General features: G+C 46.6%; 1 protein-coding gene across 1 annotated transcript in view; it reads right to left on the bottom strand.

The window, feature by feature from the left end:
* LOC114602823 (basement membrane-specific heparan sulfate proteoglycan core protein-like) overlaps window positions 1–18,467 on the bottom strand; it is a 218,570-nt gene that overhangs the window by 26,097 nt on the left and 174,006 nt on the right. Inside the window, exons 64-80 of the mRNA XM_077930973.1 lie at window positions 18,108–18,237; window positions 17,814–17,965; window positions 16,250–16,388; window positions 15,392–15,546; window positions 14,646–14,781; window positions 13,730–13,881; window positions 13,267–13,405; window positions 11,392–11,543; window positions 10,416–10,554; window positions 8,196–8,347; window positions 7,017–7,155; window positions 6,783–6,923; window positions 5,858–5,992; window positions 4,365–4,546; window positions 3,675–3,867; window positions 1,648–1,827; window positions 381–641 (exon numbers count right to left, since the gene is read on the bottom strand). Of these exons, the coding sequence (XP_077787099.1) occupies window positions 381–641; window positions 1,648–1,827; window positions 3,675–3,867; window positions 4,365–4,546; window positions 5,858–5,992; window positions 6,783–6,923; window positions 7,017–7,155; window positions 8,196–8,347; window positions 10,416–10,554; window positions 11,392–11,543; window positions 13,267–13,405; window positions 13,730–13,881; window positions 14,646–14,781; window positions 15,392–15,546; window positions 16,250–16,388; window positions 17,814–17,965; window positions 18,108–18,237 (2,677 nt within the window). The remainder of the gene's footprint in view (window positions 1–380; window positions 642–1,647; window positions 1,828–3,674; window positions 3,868–4,364; window positions 4,547–5,857; window positions 5,993–6,782; window positions 6,924–7,016; window positions 7,156–8,195; window positions 8,348–10,415; window positions 10,555–11,391; window positions 11,544–13,266; window positions 13,406–13,729; window positions 13,882–14,645; window positions 14,782–15,391; window positions 15,547–16,249; window positions 16,389–17,813; window positions 17,966–18,107; window positions 18,238–18,467) is intronic.

Raw genomic sequence — 18,467 nt, 5'->3', positions numbered from 1 at the left:
AGGCGGTCCTTGAGGTATTGCGGTCCTGCGTTTTGGGCTTGATAGCAAGCTTCCAACTGTTTTCATCACAACAGGACTTGCACAGCACTTATTTGGGGAAGTGCCATTACACAAGTGCAGAGGGCTCTTGGGAGCCATGGGGATTTCCCCACCCACCCACCCACCACAAAACAGTTATTTGTGGCACCCTTAAAAAACTACAGCTCCCAGGATTCTCTGGGACCATCCATGTGGATTTGAGTGTGCGTTGAATGTATGGCATGGAACTGCCCGACACGGATCGGAGTGAAAAAGGATTTCCTTCAGACAAGCACCTTGTCCACAGCCTCCACCCTTTCCCTCCTGGCTGCACCACCGTTGAACCTTCCCCATGTCCTCACCTTGCACTCGGACGTGGGCCACGGCCTCGGCTGATCCCACCCGGTTGCTCACGCGGCAGAGGTAGGCGCCCGAATCGTGGGGGGCGGCCGGGCTGATGTGGAGGACGCTCTCGCGCACCGTGGCGTGCCCAGGGAGGCTGCTGTTGGCCTTGGTCCACTCATAGCGCAGAGGGGGCGTGCCGTGAGCCAGGCACTGCAGCTGCACCACCTCGCCCGCCTGCACCGACACCGAGTCCGGAAGGGTGGTGGCGTATGGTGGCGCTGGGAAGGGGAGGCGGGAGAGAAGAGCAGAAAGTTCTCTGGGTTAAACAGCCCCCTGCTCTTTTTTAGGGTATTGTTTCCAGGTGCCTCTCGGCAGACAGGCTCCAGCACTCATTTTATTTTTATTTCATATAATTTATATATTGCTTGATCAAAGAGGTTTCGTTAGGCTTTGGAGAAACAGGTTAACTATGCGCTGCATTTCATGAAGCTCATATGCCGCTTGATTGCAAGAAGAAAACCTCAAAGCGCTTTATAAAAGAATGACACCATGAAAAATGAAAATGTCAGTTAAAAATGGGTATAAACAACTATTAAAATATCACTAATAATAGTAACGCCCGTTCTACTCAACAGCAGAACCACTGAAGTTAATAAACATGAATAATGGTAAATTTGGGTTTATTAATTCAAATGGGTCATCTTTGACAAAACAACCACATGTGTAAAGCACATCGACCCCTGCGAAGAAGGCTGGGAGCAGTAGTTTATCCTCACCTCCACAGAGTTACAATTCTCTGCACCCCTTCAAAAAAAAAAATCACCCCCAAGTTCCCAGGATTCTTTTCTTTTTTGGGGGGTTATTAATTAATTTATATAATTTTTAAAAATAAAAAAGGATAAAACAATCAAATTATCAGTTATATACAGTTTAAAACATTTTTAAAAGAACACACACACACACACACACACACACACACACACACACACACAAGGATGAAAATCAGTGGTAAGCTTAAAAACCAGATGAAAATACCTGCAGTGTTCTACTTATCCATAGAGGCAATTTCCTAAACGTAAGTGTTTTTAGCTGGCACCAAAAGGAGTACTGCGAAGGTGTCCACCTGATGTCAGCAGGCAGGGAGTTCCAGAGTTCGGGTGCTGCTGCCACGCTACAAGAATGGCTTCTCACCCATGTGCGATGAGCATTATGCAGCGCTCAGAATAGGGCCAGTTCCTTAGCAGGGTGCCCTAACTTTGCCCGCTCCCTCCCTCCTTCCCTCACCTTCCACATCCAGCATGATGAAGGCCTCTGTGAAGCCGGCGGTGTTGGTGGCGTTGCAGATGTATTGCCCGGAGTCCTGCTGGGCTGCCCGGGGGATGACGAGGGTGTCGTTCACGATCTGATGCTGCCAGGGCAAGGGGGCCCTCAGCTTGGACCAGTGGATGGTCGGAGAGGGGTCGCCTGGGATGGAGAGAGCAATGGTTAGCTGCAGGTTAGGGTCAGCTGCGATTCCTGCACTGCAAGACGTCGGACGAGATCACCTTTGGGTCCCTTCCAACTCTATGCAATTCTATGCTTCCATGAACAGGAGAAAAAAACCCAGAACGAGGAAATCTGCCTTGCCTTGGCCCTGAAATGCTGAATGTGGCTAGCAGTAGGCAGTGTGTAAAGGTTAAAAAAAAAGGTAAAGGATTTCTGGATTGTTAAGCCCAGTCAAAGGCGACTATGGGATTGCGGCACTCATCTCGCCTTTCAGGCCAAGGGAGCTGGCGTTTGTCCACAGACAGCTTTATTTAATTTTACAAGTATAAAATTATAACAGGGCTTTTTCTGATTTTTTTGCTTCTAAAATGCCTTCATTTATTCTCCATCTAAATGGAGTGCTTTTTTCTCCTCTTAGTTCAAGTAATACTGGGTTATGATCCGAAAGTGTCCTTGGTAATATGTCTACTTTTTTGACATATACTGATAATTCTCCAGACGTCCATCTCGAGTTATTTTTTCCACTGGACTGATGTGGTTCAGAGAAGAACGTGAATTTTCTGTCCAGTGGATGTTTAAATCTCCATACAGTGGTACCTTGGTTTAAGAACAGTTTAGTTTATGAACAACTTGGATTAAGAACGCTGCAAACCTGGAAGTAGGTGTTTTGGTTTGTGAACTTTGCCTTGGAATAAGAACATGTTTTGCTTCCTGTTGAGTGTGTTCCATTTGTAAATTGAGTTCCCCACTGCTACGGGAAAGCATGCCTTGGTTTAAGAACACTTTGGTTTAAGCACAGACTTCTGGAACGGATTAAGTTCATAAACCAAGGTACCACTGTATATCAATCAGGTTAACATTTTCCAACATTGTGAAGAAAGTTGTGGGTAGTCTCCCTTCCTTTGAGTCAGTTTTTCTTATAGTCCTATTCCTATCTAGAGAGACCACCCTATTTATATCTCCCATTAGTATTATCTTCTAGGCCATGTATTCAAATAGTTTTTCTTTTAACATTCTATAAAATTCCAATTTTCTCTCATTTGGTGCATATATTCCATCTATTATTATTTTCTCACCTTGTACTGTTATCTGTACTACAATTATTCTTCCCCTGTCCTTAAATAACTGCTTTGGGTCAAATTTGGCTTTTATATATAATACAACCCCTCTCTCTTTTGTTTCGTCTAAAGTTACAAAGTCCAATCCCAATCCTTTACTTATCCCAATCCTTTACTTATCACAAGAGACTAGGGCCCTGCAGGACCTGACATCTTTCCGCAGGGCCTGCAAGACAGAGCTGTTCCACCAGGCCTTTGGTCAGGGCGCAGCCTGACCCCCTCCTCTGGCAATCTGCACAGAATGTTGCTTAATGGTTGCCATTAATTTGATTTTAATTAACTTTATAATGAATGTTTTTAGAGTGTTGGATTATTTTGATTGTTGTTAGCCGCCCTGAGCCCAGCTTTGGCTGGGGAGGGCGGGATATAAATAAAAATTTGTTATTATTATTAAGACTCTTCTGTGTCTCCTTGCCACATACACTTGTTCCTAAGGCTGATTTTTTACCAAATGTTTCTGTGCGCTACTCTGCGTCCCTCGCAAACTGCTCAGAGGCTGCATTCAAAGTTAAGCGGCATGCAAATCTCATTTAATTAAAAGGAAATAAGCCACTGACTGTGCGAAGGCTCAGAGTCCCACCTGCTGCTCTGACCACTGGTTGTCTCTGACCACGGCCACTATTGGAATACGAAGGCTCCTTCCCCTCCCCAAGGTGGGGGGAGAGATTCCTCCAAGGGACCTTGGGCTGGAAAAGGCCCCCCACCCACCTGTGGCAGAACAATGGAGCCGAGCCGTCTGCCCGGCAACTACGGTCTGCGTCGGGTTCGCATGAATCTCAGGTGCGCCCGGTCTCCCATGCACGGCCTCCACAAGCAATTCCACCTGCGCTTCCGCCGTCCCCAGGGGGTTCTGCGCCATGCAGACATAAGTGCCAGCATCTTCAAGCTTCACGGATGAGATCTGGAGCGGAAACAGTATGGGTGTGTGTGTTTCAAATCGAGGAATGGGGCCACGGCTGCCTTTGGACCCAAAACAAGCCCCTTTTTTGGCCCGTAAGAACGTAAGAGACCTGCTGGATCCGGCCAAGGGCCCATTTTGCCCAGCCCCCTGTTCTCACAGTGGCCAAGCAGATTCCCGCAAGCAGGATTCGAGCACAAGAACAACTCTCCTCCTGCAGTTTCTAGCAACCAGGATTCAGAAGCATTGCTAGCTGTGGACACAGAGCACAGCCATTGTGGCTAGCGGCCATCGCCATCTCATCTGGTCCACCAAGATGTCTCTGGGAAGCCCGCCAGCAACAGAACCCTCCCCGCTGCTTGCTCCCAGCCCCCAGAAACCAACACTCTAAGGTACATTGCTCGTGATCCCAGAGGCTCCACATATATCCCCAGTGCATATATACTAGGCCTCTCCTGCTGCTCCCTTGCTCTGCGGACAATGTGTCACCTGCGACTCACCTGCAGCACAGCCCGGCTGTCCAGCGGCATCACGGTCTGGTGTTCCACCTTCTGCCGGACGCCCACCTTGCTCCAGCGCACCAGGGCCCGGGGCTCACCTGCCCCCAGGCAGTCCAGGCTGATGGATTTGCCCACCTTCAATTGCACGGGGCCCTTTGGCACCACTGAGACGGTCGGCGGCCCTGCGGGTGGGGAGAGGAGAGCCTTGAGCAGCTGCCCCACAGCAGAGCAGACGGAGTGGCTTCCATCTAGCTGTGTGCAATGCCTCCACTGGCATCCATGCCAGTTGGACACCCAGGAACGGCATCGTTCTTTCCAAGGAGGTGCTCCTGCTTCTAAATCTAATATCTCCCAGAGGTCAGGCTAAGAAGGCAGGCTGTTTTGGGGGAGCCAGGCTGCTTCCTCCTGCTCTGGAGGGTAGGACTCGAACTGAAGCCTTCAAGCCACGAAAAAGGAGATTCCGACGAAATATCAGGAAGAACTTTCTGACAGTAAGAGCTGATCAGTAATATCCAAGGCAACACGATGACCAAATACAATGATACGATACCAATAGACACTCTTTATATAATATGAAATATATGAAATCACATAAACAGAAAACTTATGAATCTCTGAAAGTCACTCTTAATGGATTCTCTTGAAAACATAAAACCAAATGACAGAAATGCTTCATAAACAATAAACAAATATTAAAACAATGACCTGTATATGCATGGTAACTACAATAAACTTGAAATATTATGAACTATGCACATAAACTATAATGCCAAAATAATGTGAAATAAAACACAAGGTACGTACCCCATCTATATGGTGAATGGGTTTATGAAGCATTTCTGTATCCTTCCGCTGTGCTGAAGAAGAATTCCACAAAACAGTGGGAATATCCGGAATCACTGTTCACAACGTCTGTTTGCAAACTACTTCGGCAGCGTTGGACGCCATAAACAAAGCTTTACAGCCTGTTTTCACCAGATAAGAATCTGACCCATTGCTTCTTTCAGAGACTCGCATAGTCTTCAAAGACTTTCAGAGACTTATAAGACTTATCTTTATTTGGTTTTATGTTTTCAAGAGAATCCATTAACTGCCAACCTAGCAGTTCGAAAGCACGTCAAAGTGCAAGTAGATAAATAGATGTCGCTTCGGCGGGAAGGTAAACGGCGTTTCTGTGCGCTGCTCTGGTTCGCCAGAAGCGGCTAAGTCCTGCTGGCCACATGACCCGGAAGCTGTACGCCGGCTCCCTCGGCCAATAAAGTGAGATGAGCGCCGCAACCCCAGAGTCGGTCACGACTGGACCTAATGGTCAGGGGTCCCTTTACGTTTACCTTATAGTGTGAACACTTTTAGCTATAACTATTGTAGCTCTGTGTGCTGTGTAAGTCACCACCTTCGGGCTTAAGGCGACACTACTAATCAAGTCATTATAATAGTACCCTGATATTTTCCAGGAACCAAGGTATTTTCTCCGCTTCACAATGCCCACTTACCATGCACCATCAGGTTGACCACACTGTTGGCTATCCCAAATCGGTTGGAGGCGAGGCAGCGGTAAGTCCCCTGGTTCTGGGGCTGGGAGTTGGAGATGGTGACCACAGACCCGTTGGGGCTGATCTTCACGTTATCTGTAGCGGGGAAGTGGGAGAGAGAGCTCTGTCCAGGCCTGTCCCTTTTTAGTTATTCATTTATATATCAATTGAGGATTCTAGGTGCCAAAATCCCAAAGGAGCAGAAAAGACTATTTATGTATGTGACCCCAGCTGCCATATCTATTAGCCAAGAGATGGAAAGAAGATAAAGTCCCTACCAGAGAAGAATGGCAGATTATGCAAAAATGGCAAAAATGACAGGAAGAATCAGATATCAGGAAGACCCAGGAATGGGGAAAACTTATAATCTATCTGAAAAGCCATTGTAAACAGCTAAAAGCGTTAGTGGGATTGGAATAACACTTGTAGTTTAATGGTGAATTTTGGGAATAATGGAGATGCAAAAGATTTGGATTATTATAAAAGATGCTGGAGGAAAGGACTAATAAAAGGACTCACAAAGGGGAGGAGGGAAGTCGAGGAGATGCTGTGGAATCTTGTTTTTATACTGTATGTTGCTATACGATTGTAAAATCTTAATTTGAAAAGCCAAATAAATAAATTTTACCAAAAAGAAAAAGGAGGTTCAAGTCGGGAGATCATGGGGATGTACGTGTGTGTTGTGCAAAAGGAAAATGCACCAGGAGGGAGGAGGAAATAAGCAAGCTCAGGTTCAAGTTCTTAGTGACTGCAAGCTGCTCTACTGACCCGTTCCAAAAGTGGCTGGCCTGTCAGCTGAGCTGACAGGAGCTTCCCGCACCCCTTCACTTCCTTCCTTTCTTACAACCTGACGCTAGGTCCAGGTGGCCATTGCGAGCCCGCCTACCTGGCAGCTGGTTGTTGGGCAGCTTCCAAGAGATCTCGACGGGCTGAGCGCCATCGTGGAGCCGGCACTTGAAGGAGATGTCCGCTCCCTTGCGCACAGCGGTGCTGTGGGGGTCGATGGAGATGACCGGACTCTGGAGGCCTGCAGGGGTGGAGCGAGGGTAAGGCTGACCCTCTGAAGACACCGCCCATCTCTCCTATCCGCCCCCCAACCAGCCCAGAACCTTAGACGTACGGGAGGCAGCGCTGGCGCTGGCTAGGACAGAGACCACCAAGGAAGCCTCTTGCGGGACAGCTCCACCACTCGCACGGCAGACATACTCGCCGGAGTCGGCTGGGGTGAGCTGGACCAGGCGAAGGCGACCACCGACAACCTGTGTGTGCCAAGAGAGAGAGAGAGAGAGAGGGCTGCATGAAACAAGAACATCACAGGGGGCTCCTGGTGTCTCTTTGACCTACCTCCTCTCCTGCCATTAAAAAAAAAAATTGTTATTAATTTTCAATTACATTCCAATTATAGCCTCATTATAACAATACCAATTTACTAACACCAATCGTTCAAATGCTGAATTGTATCATTTAGGTGGCCCCCTGTGTGCTAGAATTGATGGTTTTCTTTATTTCAGCGTTCCAAAATCTTATTAATTTCAACTACATTCCAGTCAGAATAACAATCCCTTATACAACAACTGCAATATTAATAACTTCTATTCGTCTTGCCGCATTAAATGAAAATGATTTATAAATTTACAAGTGAGGCACTCAAAACTATATCCTTGCTCTTCCTGTGTGTGCCAGTTATTCTGTCGGTGGAGTTTCTTCCTGTCCTTATAAAATGTTATACAGTGGTACCTCAGGTTAAGTACTTAATTTGTTCCGAAGGTCTGTACTTAACCTGAAACTGTTCTTAACCTGAAGCACCACTTTAGCTAATGGGGTCTCCTGCTGCTGCCGCACCACCAGAGCACGATTTCTGTTCTCATCCTGAAGCAAAGTTCTTAACCTGAAACACTATTTCTGGGTTAGCGGAGTCTGTAACCTGAAGCGTATGTAACCTGAAGTGTATGTAACCCGAGGTACCACTGTATCTATCTTTTTCTGGTTGTTGCTGTTCTCCCTCATGCCTTTCGCGGAGCTAAGATCCCATTGTTGTTCTAGAATTTTCTCCATTGTTCCATCCCATGCTTCGTTGTTTTGCATGGAATCGTAGATTTGGAGGAGGTCATTGAGTCCAACCCTCCTGCAATCACAGCTAAAGGCAAGTTCTCTCTTTGCAAGCATCTTCCTGGCATCTCGTGCCCAAGAAAGGTGCCAACGCTCCCTGTTACCCACAGTGCTTGTGCCCCACGTGAACCTGGACACTGCCCTCCCCCCGCTGCCCAAAGAGACCTTCTGGGCCTGGCTGTTTCCCTACCCGGTGGCCAGCTGGCAGGGGTCCCTCTCGCCGGTACCATGTGAATATGGCCTGGGGCTGGCCTGGGGCAGTGCAGGTGAGATCCAAGGTCTGCCCTTCAACAGCAGAGGGTGACGAAGACTCGATCTTCAGAGGGGAAACCGTGTCTGAAGCTGCAAGAATGTGGGGAGAAAGCAGGAGTCTAAGATCAACAGTTCCCAAACTTTCTTTTGGTTTTGGTTCCCTTGGTTCCATAAACTCTCCCCTTTGTATCCTCTACCCTACCCGCTAAAAAGCATCATTCAGAAGAGTGGTTTGCACGACCCGCTAAGGCAAGCACGCCCAAAGTCCGTTTTGGGGGCCTAATCCAGCCCGCCGGTCGGTTTAATCTGGCCCCTGTGGCAGTTTATTTCCTGGGGTAAAATCCTAAAAAAACCCTCAACAACTTCAATCCTCAAAGGAGCTCAACAACTCCAAGCCTAAATAAAGCTCAACAACTTCTATCCTAAAAAAAAGATCAACAACAAATCTGGCCCGCTTTGGAAAAAGTTTGGACACCACTGTGCTAAGGAAAAGTAGTGATTACCATATTTTTTCGCTCTATAAGGCACACTTTCCCCCTCCTAAATGCAGGCTGCGCAGCTATCCCAGAAGCCAGAACAGCAAGAGGGATCGTTGCGCAGCGATCCCTCTCGCTGTTCTAGCTTCTGGCTTAGCCACGCGAAGCCTCTTCCGGGCAGGGGGAGCCTTCATCCCACTGCCCTTAAGAGGCTTCGCATGGCTATCCCAGAAGCCAGATCCCTCTTACTGTTCTGGCTTCTGGGATTCAGAATAAATTTTTTCTTCTTTTCCTCCTCCAAAAACTAGGTGTGTCTTATGGTCTGGTGCATCTTATAGAGTGAAAAATACGCTAATTGCACATGCATTCAAAATCCAACTATTGAATGTAATTAATCCGAGACAGCTGTTTAACTGCGATGCCAGATATTGCATGAAAAATAATCTTTGCACGTTCTTACCAAGCAAAACAAAATAGTGAAAGAAACTCATAGGATATAATTATTTCTATGTGGCTCCTTAACATACATGGACAAGCCTTCCCTGACCACAGCTGAGAGGCCATAAAATCTTGCCATAAAATCAACAGCTGCTACCAGTACCTGGCTATCTTCTGACCACTCCAAAGGGTAGACATAAGCAAAAGGGCCAAAGGAAACAGCTTTGAATGTGATGTGTAGTAATGTTCGAATTTTTAATAAATAAATTATTATTTTATTTTGACCAAGTGATAATCACAAATAAAAAATAATAAAAATGTGCGCCCCACCCCCAAGACCGTTCCATTGTAACTATCCAACCTCCCAGAATTTCAACACCACTTGCGATGGTTTGACCCCTTTCCGTTTTAACACTACAAATTCTACAAACACCTTCCATATCCCCTCAAAGTCATTTCTCCTGCATAGTCCCCATCTTACCTTAACGGCACACATTAATTTATCATCAATAGCTATATCCCACAAACATTTTTATACCATTCTTCCATTTTATATTCTGCTTGCCCCTTCATGTGGCTGTCAATAAATTTGTGGGCAAGTCCTTCCTAGCCTGCAAACCTTCCACCCCATCGTAAATGGATAATAATGCTACCTCTGGACTTTTGGTCAGCTTTAACCCAGTGATTTTTGTTACCTCCTTAAACACCCTTTGTCATTTATTTATTTTTTACATATTTACACCCCCACCACATGTGAACGTAATTCCTGGAATCCTGGCATCCCCTCCAACATAATATTCCTTGTTTATTTCATTTAATCTGCCTGGTGTTAAACACCATCTCTAAACTCATTCACAATCATTTTCTTTTATTCTTACAGACAACATTTTCAATGTACCTATCTCCCATATTTGCCCCCCCTGCCCTCTTGTCTCCTTTTCCCACACCTCTTTTGAAGTTTTAAATATGAAGGAAGAAAGGCGTTTCAACTGAGGTTCCGGGTTGGTCAATCATACATAAGTGATTGACACACTTGGAGATCCCGCCCCCACCTGCTTGCCTCTTAGCACCTGCCCCCTAGGTAATCCCATTCCCTCCCCCCGGGAGATACCACCCACTTTGGGAGCCATTCCCTTAAAGCAATGAGGGTCTCCAGCGAATATTCTCAAGGCTGCCTAGATCAACACAAATTTAAGGGCTAGGAGAGGGAGGGGGGGTCTCAGCCTCCGCTGGAGGAGACTCACGATGGGACGGGCTCTCGCCGTCTTGGATGGTGACCACCAGCGCAGCCTCCTGAGTGACGGTGGCGCTGCTGACGCGGCAGACGTACTCTCCGGAATTGGCGGAGGAGACCTGTGGGATGCGCAGGCGGGTGCCGGAGACCTGGGCGGGAAGGAGGGGAGAAAGAGGAATTGGAAGACTTCAGAATCGTGGCATTGGAAGGGACCCAAAGGGTTATCAAGTCGAAACCCCTGCAATGCAGGGAAATGCTAGCTTCTTTCTTTTTCTTTTTATATAATTTTTACTAAATTTTCTGTTTTACGATTTAAAATACTCATTTTACATCCTTAAAAAATATCAATGACTTCCCTTCTTCTCTTTCCATGCTTCACTTTGCATAACATAAATCCCTGCATATTTTACATAAACTATACCATTCAGTATTCCATTACAGTGGTACCACGGGTTACGAACTTAATTCGTTCTGGAGGTCCGTACTTAACCTGAAACTGTTCTTAACCTGAGGTACCACTTTAGCTAATGGGGCCTCCAGCTGCCGCTGCGCCGCCATCATGCAATTTCTGTTCTCATCCTGAAGCAAAGTTCTTAACCCGAGGTATTATTTCTGGGTTAGCGGAGTCTGTAACCTGAAGCGTCTATAACCCACTGTATTTCATCCATCAAAACTCTTTTACACTGTTGAGTTTATCTTAATGCTGCCAGCGTACCCGATTATTTCCCATATATTCAACAAACGTTTTCCAATGTTCTTTAAACATATGCTCTTGTTATCTTATTCAAGATGTTAAGCCTGCAAGTTGCGCATACTCTGTCAGCTTAAGTTGCCATTTTTCTTTGGCTGGGTCCTCGCTCGTTTTTCACTTTTGGGCTAACAAAACACTGGCCACATTTGTTGCATACATAAACAGCCTTTTCTGACACCTGGGAATTTCCAGTCTGAATTATCCCAACAGAAAGGACCAGGGGGAGCGCACGTACCTGGTGGTTGGCTGGGAGGGCCCCCCCTCTCTTGTACCAGGTGACTTTGGGCTGCACCTGGCCAGCAACCAGGCAGTTGAGCTCCAAGGTCTGTCCCTCTGCCAGGGATGAGGACGAAGACTCGATCCTCACGGGTGGAACGATGCCAGAGGCTGTGGGAGGGAAAGAAAGGTGTGGATGTGTATCTCTGCTCAACAGGTGTTCTGGGCGAGCTGTGCTGCTCCACCCCAAAGATCCCCATGCCCTCGAAGCTAAGGCTGGCTTAACCGTTTGTGTGTCACGGAGTGTGGGGTCCCTCTTTCCACTTGGACCAGGAGTGCGAGGGAGCAAGGCAGAGCACTGTGATAGGAATTTTATGGTCTTAGATATATGGTAATGTTCATAAGTGTACCAACCAAGCACGTACATAGATCAGCACAGGAAGACCAACCTGGAACCATTTTGATTCCTAAACTGACCAAATGTTTTTTCTGCAAGGTCAAAGTGGGAAACCTCCCCATTGTCTCTTTCCTCACAAATCCTGGCCTAAGGGCACATTTAAGATATGAATAGGGTATGAGCCTGTGACCTGGCCCAGGAACTAAGTATTTATCACTACAAAAGAATGGCCAGGCTCCCCAGGCAATCCAATCAAGTAACCTGCCATACAGGAGATAAACAACAACAGGAGAAAAACAATATTCAAATTTCTGTTTTAGACCGCCTTTTCTGTGATGTAGGTGTGATGTATCTGAGGGGTGGTCTTAGGTTACACCCCTTCTGTGATGTATGTATGATGTTTCTGGGGGTGGTCTTGATCTACAGGGTGGCAATTTCAAAAGTCTTTATAAGGCCTTGCACACCATTTTTCTGGGTCCTCCTCCTCTCCTGCTTGTGAGGGGAGCACCCTGTTGCAACAGATCAATAAAGATCAAGCTAACTAGCTGCTTTGCTTCTCAATATTCTCTGGTTGGCCTCTGCTATTTTCTCCTGCCAATAGGGAACCTATGTAAGGACTCTATATGGGCTCTTGAATACCCCATAAGGGAAAGGGCAATTTTTATTTACAACAGCACGAAGAAAGAACGGCTGCAGAATAGATCTGGCAAGAGGCCGAATTTGAGAAAAGACTTTGTTTTAACTGTGTGCCAAGGAAGAACTCCAGAGGGGAATTTTAATGGCGGAGATTGTACATGTTATTTATGGCAGCAGCGAGTACGCTAGTTGGTCAACAGTGGAAGGAATGGAATGTGACCTTGTCCCATCAAAGTAAACACTGCAAAGAACTGAAGAATGGAAGACAGTAATTAATCCTCCCAGCACACCAGGTCTGAAACAGCAATGTAAATGAAGGACTGCACACATGAAATGGATTTTATATTCATATTATGTAACAGAGGCACTGTTTGCAAGGAGGGAAAAAATGTGGGCAGCTGCAAGAATAGACTAAGGACAAGCGAAGGATCAATTGGATATGAAATAAGAGATGATGAGGCTACGGGTGGAAATGATTGACATATGTTTGCAACAGGAGCGGGAAACGTGATTTTAAGAAATTGTATTAAATTGAAGTAATTTGGTTTCATTTGCAATAATTTTGAAGATTAATATTATTATTAATAATATTAATAATAATTATTATTTTTAATAATAATAATAATAATAATAATGATAATAATAATGTCCCTATTTCCACCATCAGTTCTCAAGCGAAGAGCAAGAGTGGCTTGGACATGCGCAGATGGCACTTTGCAGAAACACACAACCTGTCACCAACCCTCAAAGTCTGGTGGTTTTCCCCAAATCTGAAGGGGCGGTTTGCAATTTGGGGGCCCGGGCGCCTCTCCCTGCAGGAGCTATGCCCCGTGGCAGGGTTCTGCTTCCCAGGCTACGTACCAAAAGCAGAACCGGAGCTCCCGGGGATGGAGACAATAACGGAGGCCTCCAGTGGACTGTCGCCGTCGTTTACGTAGCAGATGTATTCACCCGAGTCGGCCGCCGAGGCCTGCAGGATCCTGAGGCGAGATCCAAGGATCTGCTCAAAGGGAGAGAGAAAATGATCAGGAGGCGGAAGGTGGAGAAATTGTGGCCCTCTGGGTGTTTCTGGACTCCAACTCCCATTAGCCCAAGTCAGCATGGTCAGTGATGATGTGAGTTCGAGTCTAGCAATAACTGGAGAACCACAACGCTCCCATCCCTTGGCCTTGGGGTCCTTACTCCAAATGCTCTCTCTGGGTTCAACTGCCCTCCTGGCTTCTCGGTGGAGTATGGGAGGAACCCTCCAGTCCAATGCGATTCACCCTCCTTTGCTCCATTCATCCCTGACCCAAGAGAGCTCCAAGTCCGTCTCCCCCCTTACCTGGCTGTTGAGGGGCAGGGCGCCACCTCGCTTGTACCACATGACCCTTGGCTGCGACTGACCCGCCACCAGGCAGTTCAGGTCCACTGACTGCCCCTCCACAATGGACGTGGAGGAGGTCTCGATCCGTATGGGAGGGGTGACGCCCACAGCTGGAGAAGCCAGAGGAGTCGGAGAGAGGTGGGAAGAGGGAGAGAATTTGTTAGTTTCCTGCAGAGAAAGCTTTTGCCAAGTTGCCAACTCACCTGACGGAAAACACACGTTCTCCCCACCCCTCCCAAACTGAAACAAGAAAAGAGACCCTGACTAAACAATCAAAATATCTTTCTTTCTTTTTCTTTCTGTTTTACCAATTCAAAACATCTTTCTGAAGTCAAGAGCCGTTCAGCTTTCTTTCGTTGGGAGGTTTTTGAACAGAGGTCGGGAATTATAGGGACGGAACTACCTAGACTGTACAGAAACTTATTCATGTATGCTACTACAGCGGCAAGAATGTTATTCGTCCCAAAATAGAAAGAAGCAGAAATCCCAGCAAAGCAAGAATGGATAAAAAAACTTATGGAACTTATGCAGAAATGGCAAAACTTACCAGAAAAATAAGAAATCAAGATAACAAACTTTTTTATAAAATAATGGAAATGGTTTATGGAATATTTACAGATAAATCGCAAACAGATAAGAACATTGGCAGGATTATGGTAATAACCTGCAGTTTCGTAAGAGTATATATTTAAAGCAGATTAATAAATGAGCAAATTGAGTTAATTTGGATATGCAGAAGGTATTAAAATATTAAAAATAAATTTAAGGAACTGCAGAAAGATGGGGGAGGAAGTCAAGTTTTGAAATGTTAAAATGATTATAAAACTAGTGAAAAGCATAAATAGATTTTTTAAAAAAAAGAATGGAGACTTACAGTAGGAGCCCGGGCCACCCTGGATGGTGATGACGAGGGAGGCTTCGTGGACGGCCGTCCCGTTGGTGACGCGGCAAACGTATTCTCCGGAGTCTGCAGCTGAAGCCTGTGGGATACGCAGGATGGAGCCAGAGACCTTGGAGGAGAGAAAGAGAGAGGGGCAAGTTAGGATGAGAGGGTGTGTGTGTGTTTGGGGGGGGGGGGTTCTTGCACATTTGCCAGGCTTCAGGGAATCAGATCCCTCCCCCGGTGGCAGCAAAGAAGCAGATAAAAAAAGAAGAGTTCTTACCAATTAATTTATTCAATAATCACAGTGAGAGACAAAGGAACGCTGTCTCTCTCTAGAAATGGCATTGCTCCAAGTAAAGTCCCACACCTCTATGTCTCTCCTAACCCCTGCGTGGGCTAATCGGGGATTTCTGCCTCAGCGTTTTCTGTTCTCCTACTCTCAATGCGCACCTGGTCCTGGGAGGGGGAGTCAGGAATGCTTTCCAAGGACACTGAGTCTGTCAGCTGTTCCTCCCTTGGTGCTGCTGATTCTTTCTGCTGTTCCTCTTCCAATAATTCACAGCTTCTGCCCTCTGCAGTATGCCCTTCTGCAAACCTCTGATCTAAATCTATACTGTCCTCCTGTTTTGGGAAGGTTCGGGAGAAGGGGGGCAGCAGCCCCCACCATTCCCCCTCAGCCCAGCCCCTGACAACATTGGAGTACCATGTCTTGGTTCCAAGGCCTCTTGAACCCATACCTGGTGGCCGGCAGGGAGGGCACCTCCTCGTCTGTGCCACGTGACTCTGGCATGCGAAACAGGTCCTGCCACGATGCACTTCAGGTCCAGCGTGTGGCCCTCAGTGGGGGAGGTGGAAGAAGACTCAATCCGTACAGGGGGAATCACACCAGCGGCTGCGTTGCCAAAGAAAAGAGGGAAGGGAGAGAGAAATTGTGCAGAGTCAAGCAGCTGAAATTGATGACCCTAAGTTAGTTGTGTCTGTTAACTTCAGTGGGTCTAATCTGAGGAGGCTCAGTGTGTAAGATGAGCCTGTTGGATCAGGCCAGAGGCTGATAAAGGACCCCTGGATGGTTAAGTCCAGTCAAAGGCGACTATGGGGTTGCCGTGCTCATCTCGCTTTCAGGCCGAGGGAGCCGGCGTTTGTCCACAGACAACTTTCCAGGTCATGTGGCCAGCAGGACTAAACCACTTCTGGTGCAACGGAATGCTGTGACGGAAACCAGAGCGCATGGAAACGCCGTTTACCTTCCCGTCACAGTGGTACCTATTTATCTGCTTGCACTGCCATGCTTTCAAACTGCTAGCTTGGCAGGAGCTGGGACCGAGCAACGGGAGCTCACCCCGTCGCAGGAATTCGAACTGCCGACCTTCTGATCGGCAAGCCCAAGAGGCTCAGTGGTTTAGACCACAGTGCCACCCACACACCCCCTTTACCTTTTAGTGATCAAACTAGCTCAATAATGTCTACCCTGACCGGCAGTGGCCCTCCAGCAGGGAGCCTTTTCCCAACCCCACCCGGAGATGTTGCCAATGGGGAACCTGGGACCTTCTGCATGCCAAGCAGGTGCTCTGCCACTGAGCATTTGTTAGACTTACGGAAGGAGCCTGTGCTGCCCTGCTGGATGGTGACAAAGACCGAGGCCTCCTGGGTGACAGGATCGCGGCTGACGCGGCAGACGTACTCGCCAGAATCCGCCGGAGAGACTTTCACCAGCCGCAAGCGGGATCCGAAGGCCTGGAAGTTGTTTCCAATTTAAAGGCATATTCGTTAACGATGTGAGTTTTTAGTCTGGCTAAGCTAATCTGGCATCCCTCAACCCAGGGCCTCCCAGGTGTTTTGGACTACAACTCCCATCAGACCCCAACACCTGGGTCCATCTAGCTCTGTACTGACTACACTAACCACCAGCAGCTACCTGGGGAGTTTCTCCCAGTCCTACCAAAAGTTTTTGATTTGAGTTTCTACTGAAAGGAGACTGCATTCTAATGTTGTATTTTCATCTTGTTTTTTAAGTTGTATTTCAATCAATTGTTTTATATCTGGTGTTAGCCGCCCTGAGTCTTGGCTGGGGAGGGCGGGGTATAAATAAAATTATTTATTGTTGTTCTTGTTGTTGTTACCAGGAGATGCAGCCAAATTCTGAAGCACATGCCCTAACTGCAATGGTGTACGTCCTTTAAAAAAAAAAAAAGGCTCGCCCTTTGTTTATTTGATTCTAAGAAATAAACCTGGAAGCAGGTCACAAAAAGATAAAACAATAAGGTCGAGAACATTTACGGCAACAGTTTAAAAGAGACAAAATATTAAAATACTGAAACAGGTTAAAATTCCGACAGGCTTATTGAAACTAGAACATATTGGATCAGATTATTACATGTGCGATCTTTGTGGTCTATTTTGTTGTTTCTTCATCTTGTAAGCCGCCTTGTGCATAGTAATACAGAAAGGCAGTATACAAGCGAAAAGTGAAATGGAAAAAATCAGCATTAAGTTGATGGATTATGCCAAAATGGCAAAAATGACCAGAAGAACTAGAAATCAGGAAGACCAAAATTTTAATAAGGAATGGGGAAAATGTATAATTTATCTTAAAAATCATTGTAAACATTTAAAATCGCAAATAAGTAGAATTGGAATGACACTTGTAGTTTAATGGTGAATTTTGGATACAATGGAGATGTAAAAGGTTTGGATTACTATAAAAGATGCAGGAGGAAAGGACTTAATAGTAGGACCCACAAAGGGGAGGAGGGAAGTCCAGGAGATTCCTTGGAATCTTGTTTTTATGAGGTATGTTGGATAGGTGATTGTAAAACTTTAATCTGAAAAACCAAATAAATAAATTTATATAAAAATAATAATAATAATAATGGTGAAATGAAAAAATGAAGCAAATGATAATGTTTTTGGCAGGCGCCAAAAGGGAACTGCATGATCTCAATAGGCAGGGAGTTCCAAAGTGTCGCAAAATAGCAAAATCAAAAGCTGCCTTACGTCAAGTTGGGCCCCTTGTTGCATCTAGCTCAGTACAGACTACACTGGGTGGAATCAACTCTCCAGGGGACATTCCCAGCCCTGCTTGGAGATCTTGAACAGGGAATGCTCAAGACTTGGCACTCGGGGCAAATGCCAGGGGGAAACTGGGCAGGCGCCCCATACCTGGTGGCTGGCAGGGAGGGCTCCTCCACGCCTGTACCACGTGACTGTGGCCTGATCCTGGTGGGCGATGATGCAGTCCAGCTCTAAGGTTTGTCCCTCGGCAACGTGGGGGGACGAGGCCTCGATCCTCATGGAGGGGGTGATGTCTAAAGCTGGGAGAGCCAGGTGGAGAGAGAGAGAGGTGAAGGAAGGCCAAGCCGGCCAGCAGGCATCAAAGAATGGCAGGTTTGCTCCCATCACCCCAGCCCACCCTGTTTATGTTTCCCCTCCCTTCCTGCAGGGGGCGATGCTTACTGGAGGCAGATCTGGTGCCAGAGAGGATGACAGAGGCTTCTCTGATGATGGAGTCCAGGTTGACGTGGCAGATGTATTCGCCAGAGTCAGCTGTGGAGGCTTGTGGGATGCGCAGGTGAGAGCCGGAGATCTGGGAATGGTGGGAGAAGCAGGATCGTCATCATCATCTCTCTTAATAGTATTTATTCATTCATTTACATGATAATTTAACAACAACAACAACAACAATAATAATTTATACCCCAACCATCTGGCTGGGTTTTCCCCAGCCACTCTGGGCAGCTCCCAACAGAATATTAAAAACACAACAAGACATTAAACATTAAAAACATCCCTAAACTGGGATCCTTTTTTTAGAGA

Source organism: Podarcis muralis, chromosome 7 (genome assembly GCF_964188315.1).
Source record: "Podarcis muralis chromosome 7, rPodMur119.hap1.1, whole genome shotgun sequence".
Classification (NCBI taxonomy): domain Eukaryota; kingdom Metazoa; phylum Chordata; class Lepidosauria; order Squamata; family Lacertidae; genus Podarcis; species Podarcis muralis.
The sequence above is the reverse complement of the archived record's forward strand: the minus strand, read 5'-3'. Positions and strand labels throughout refer to the sequence as shown.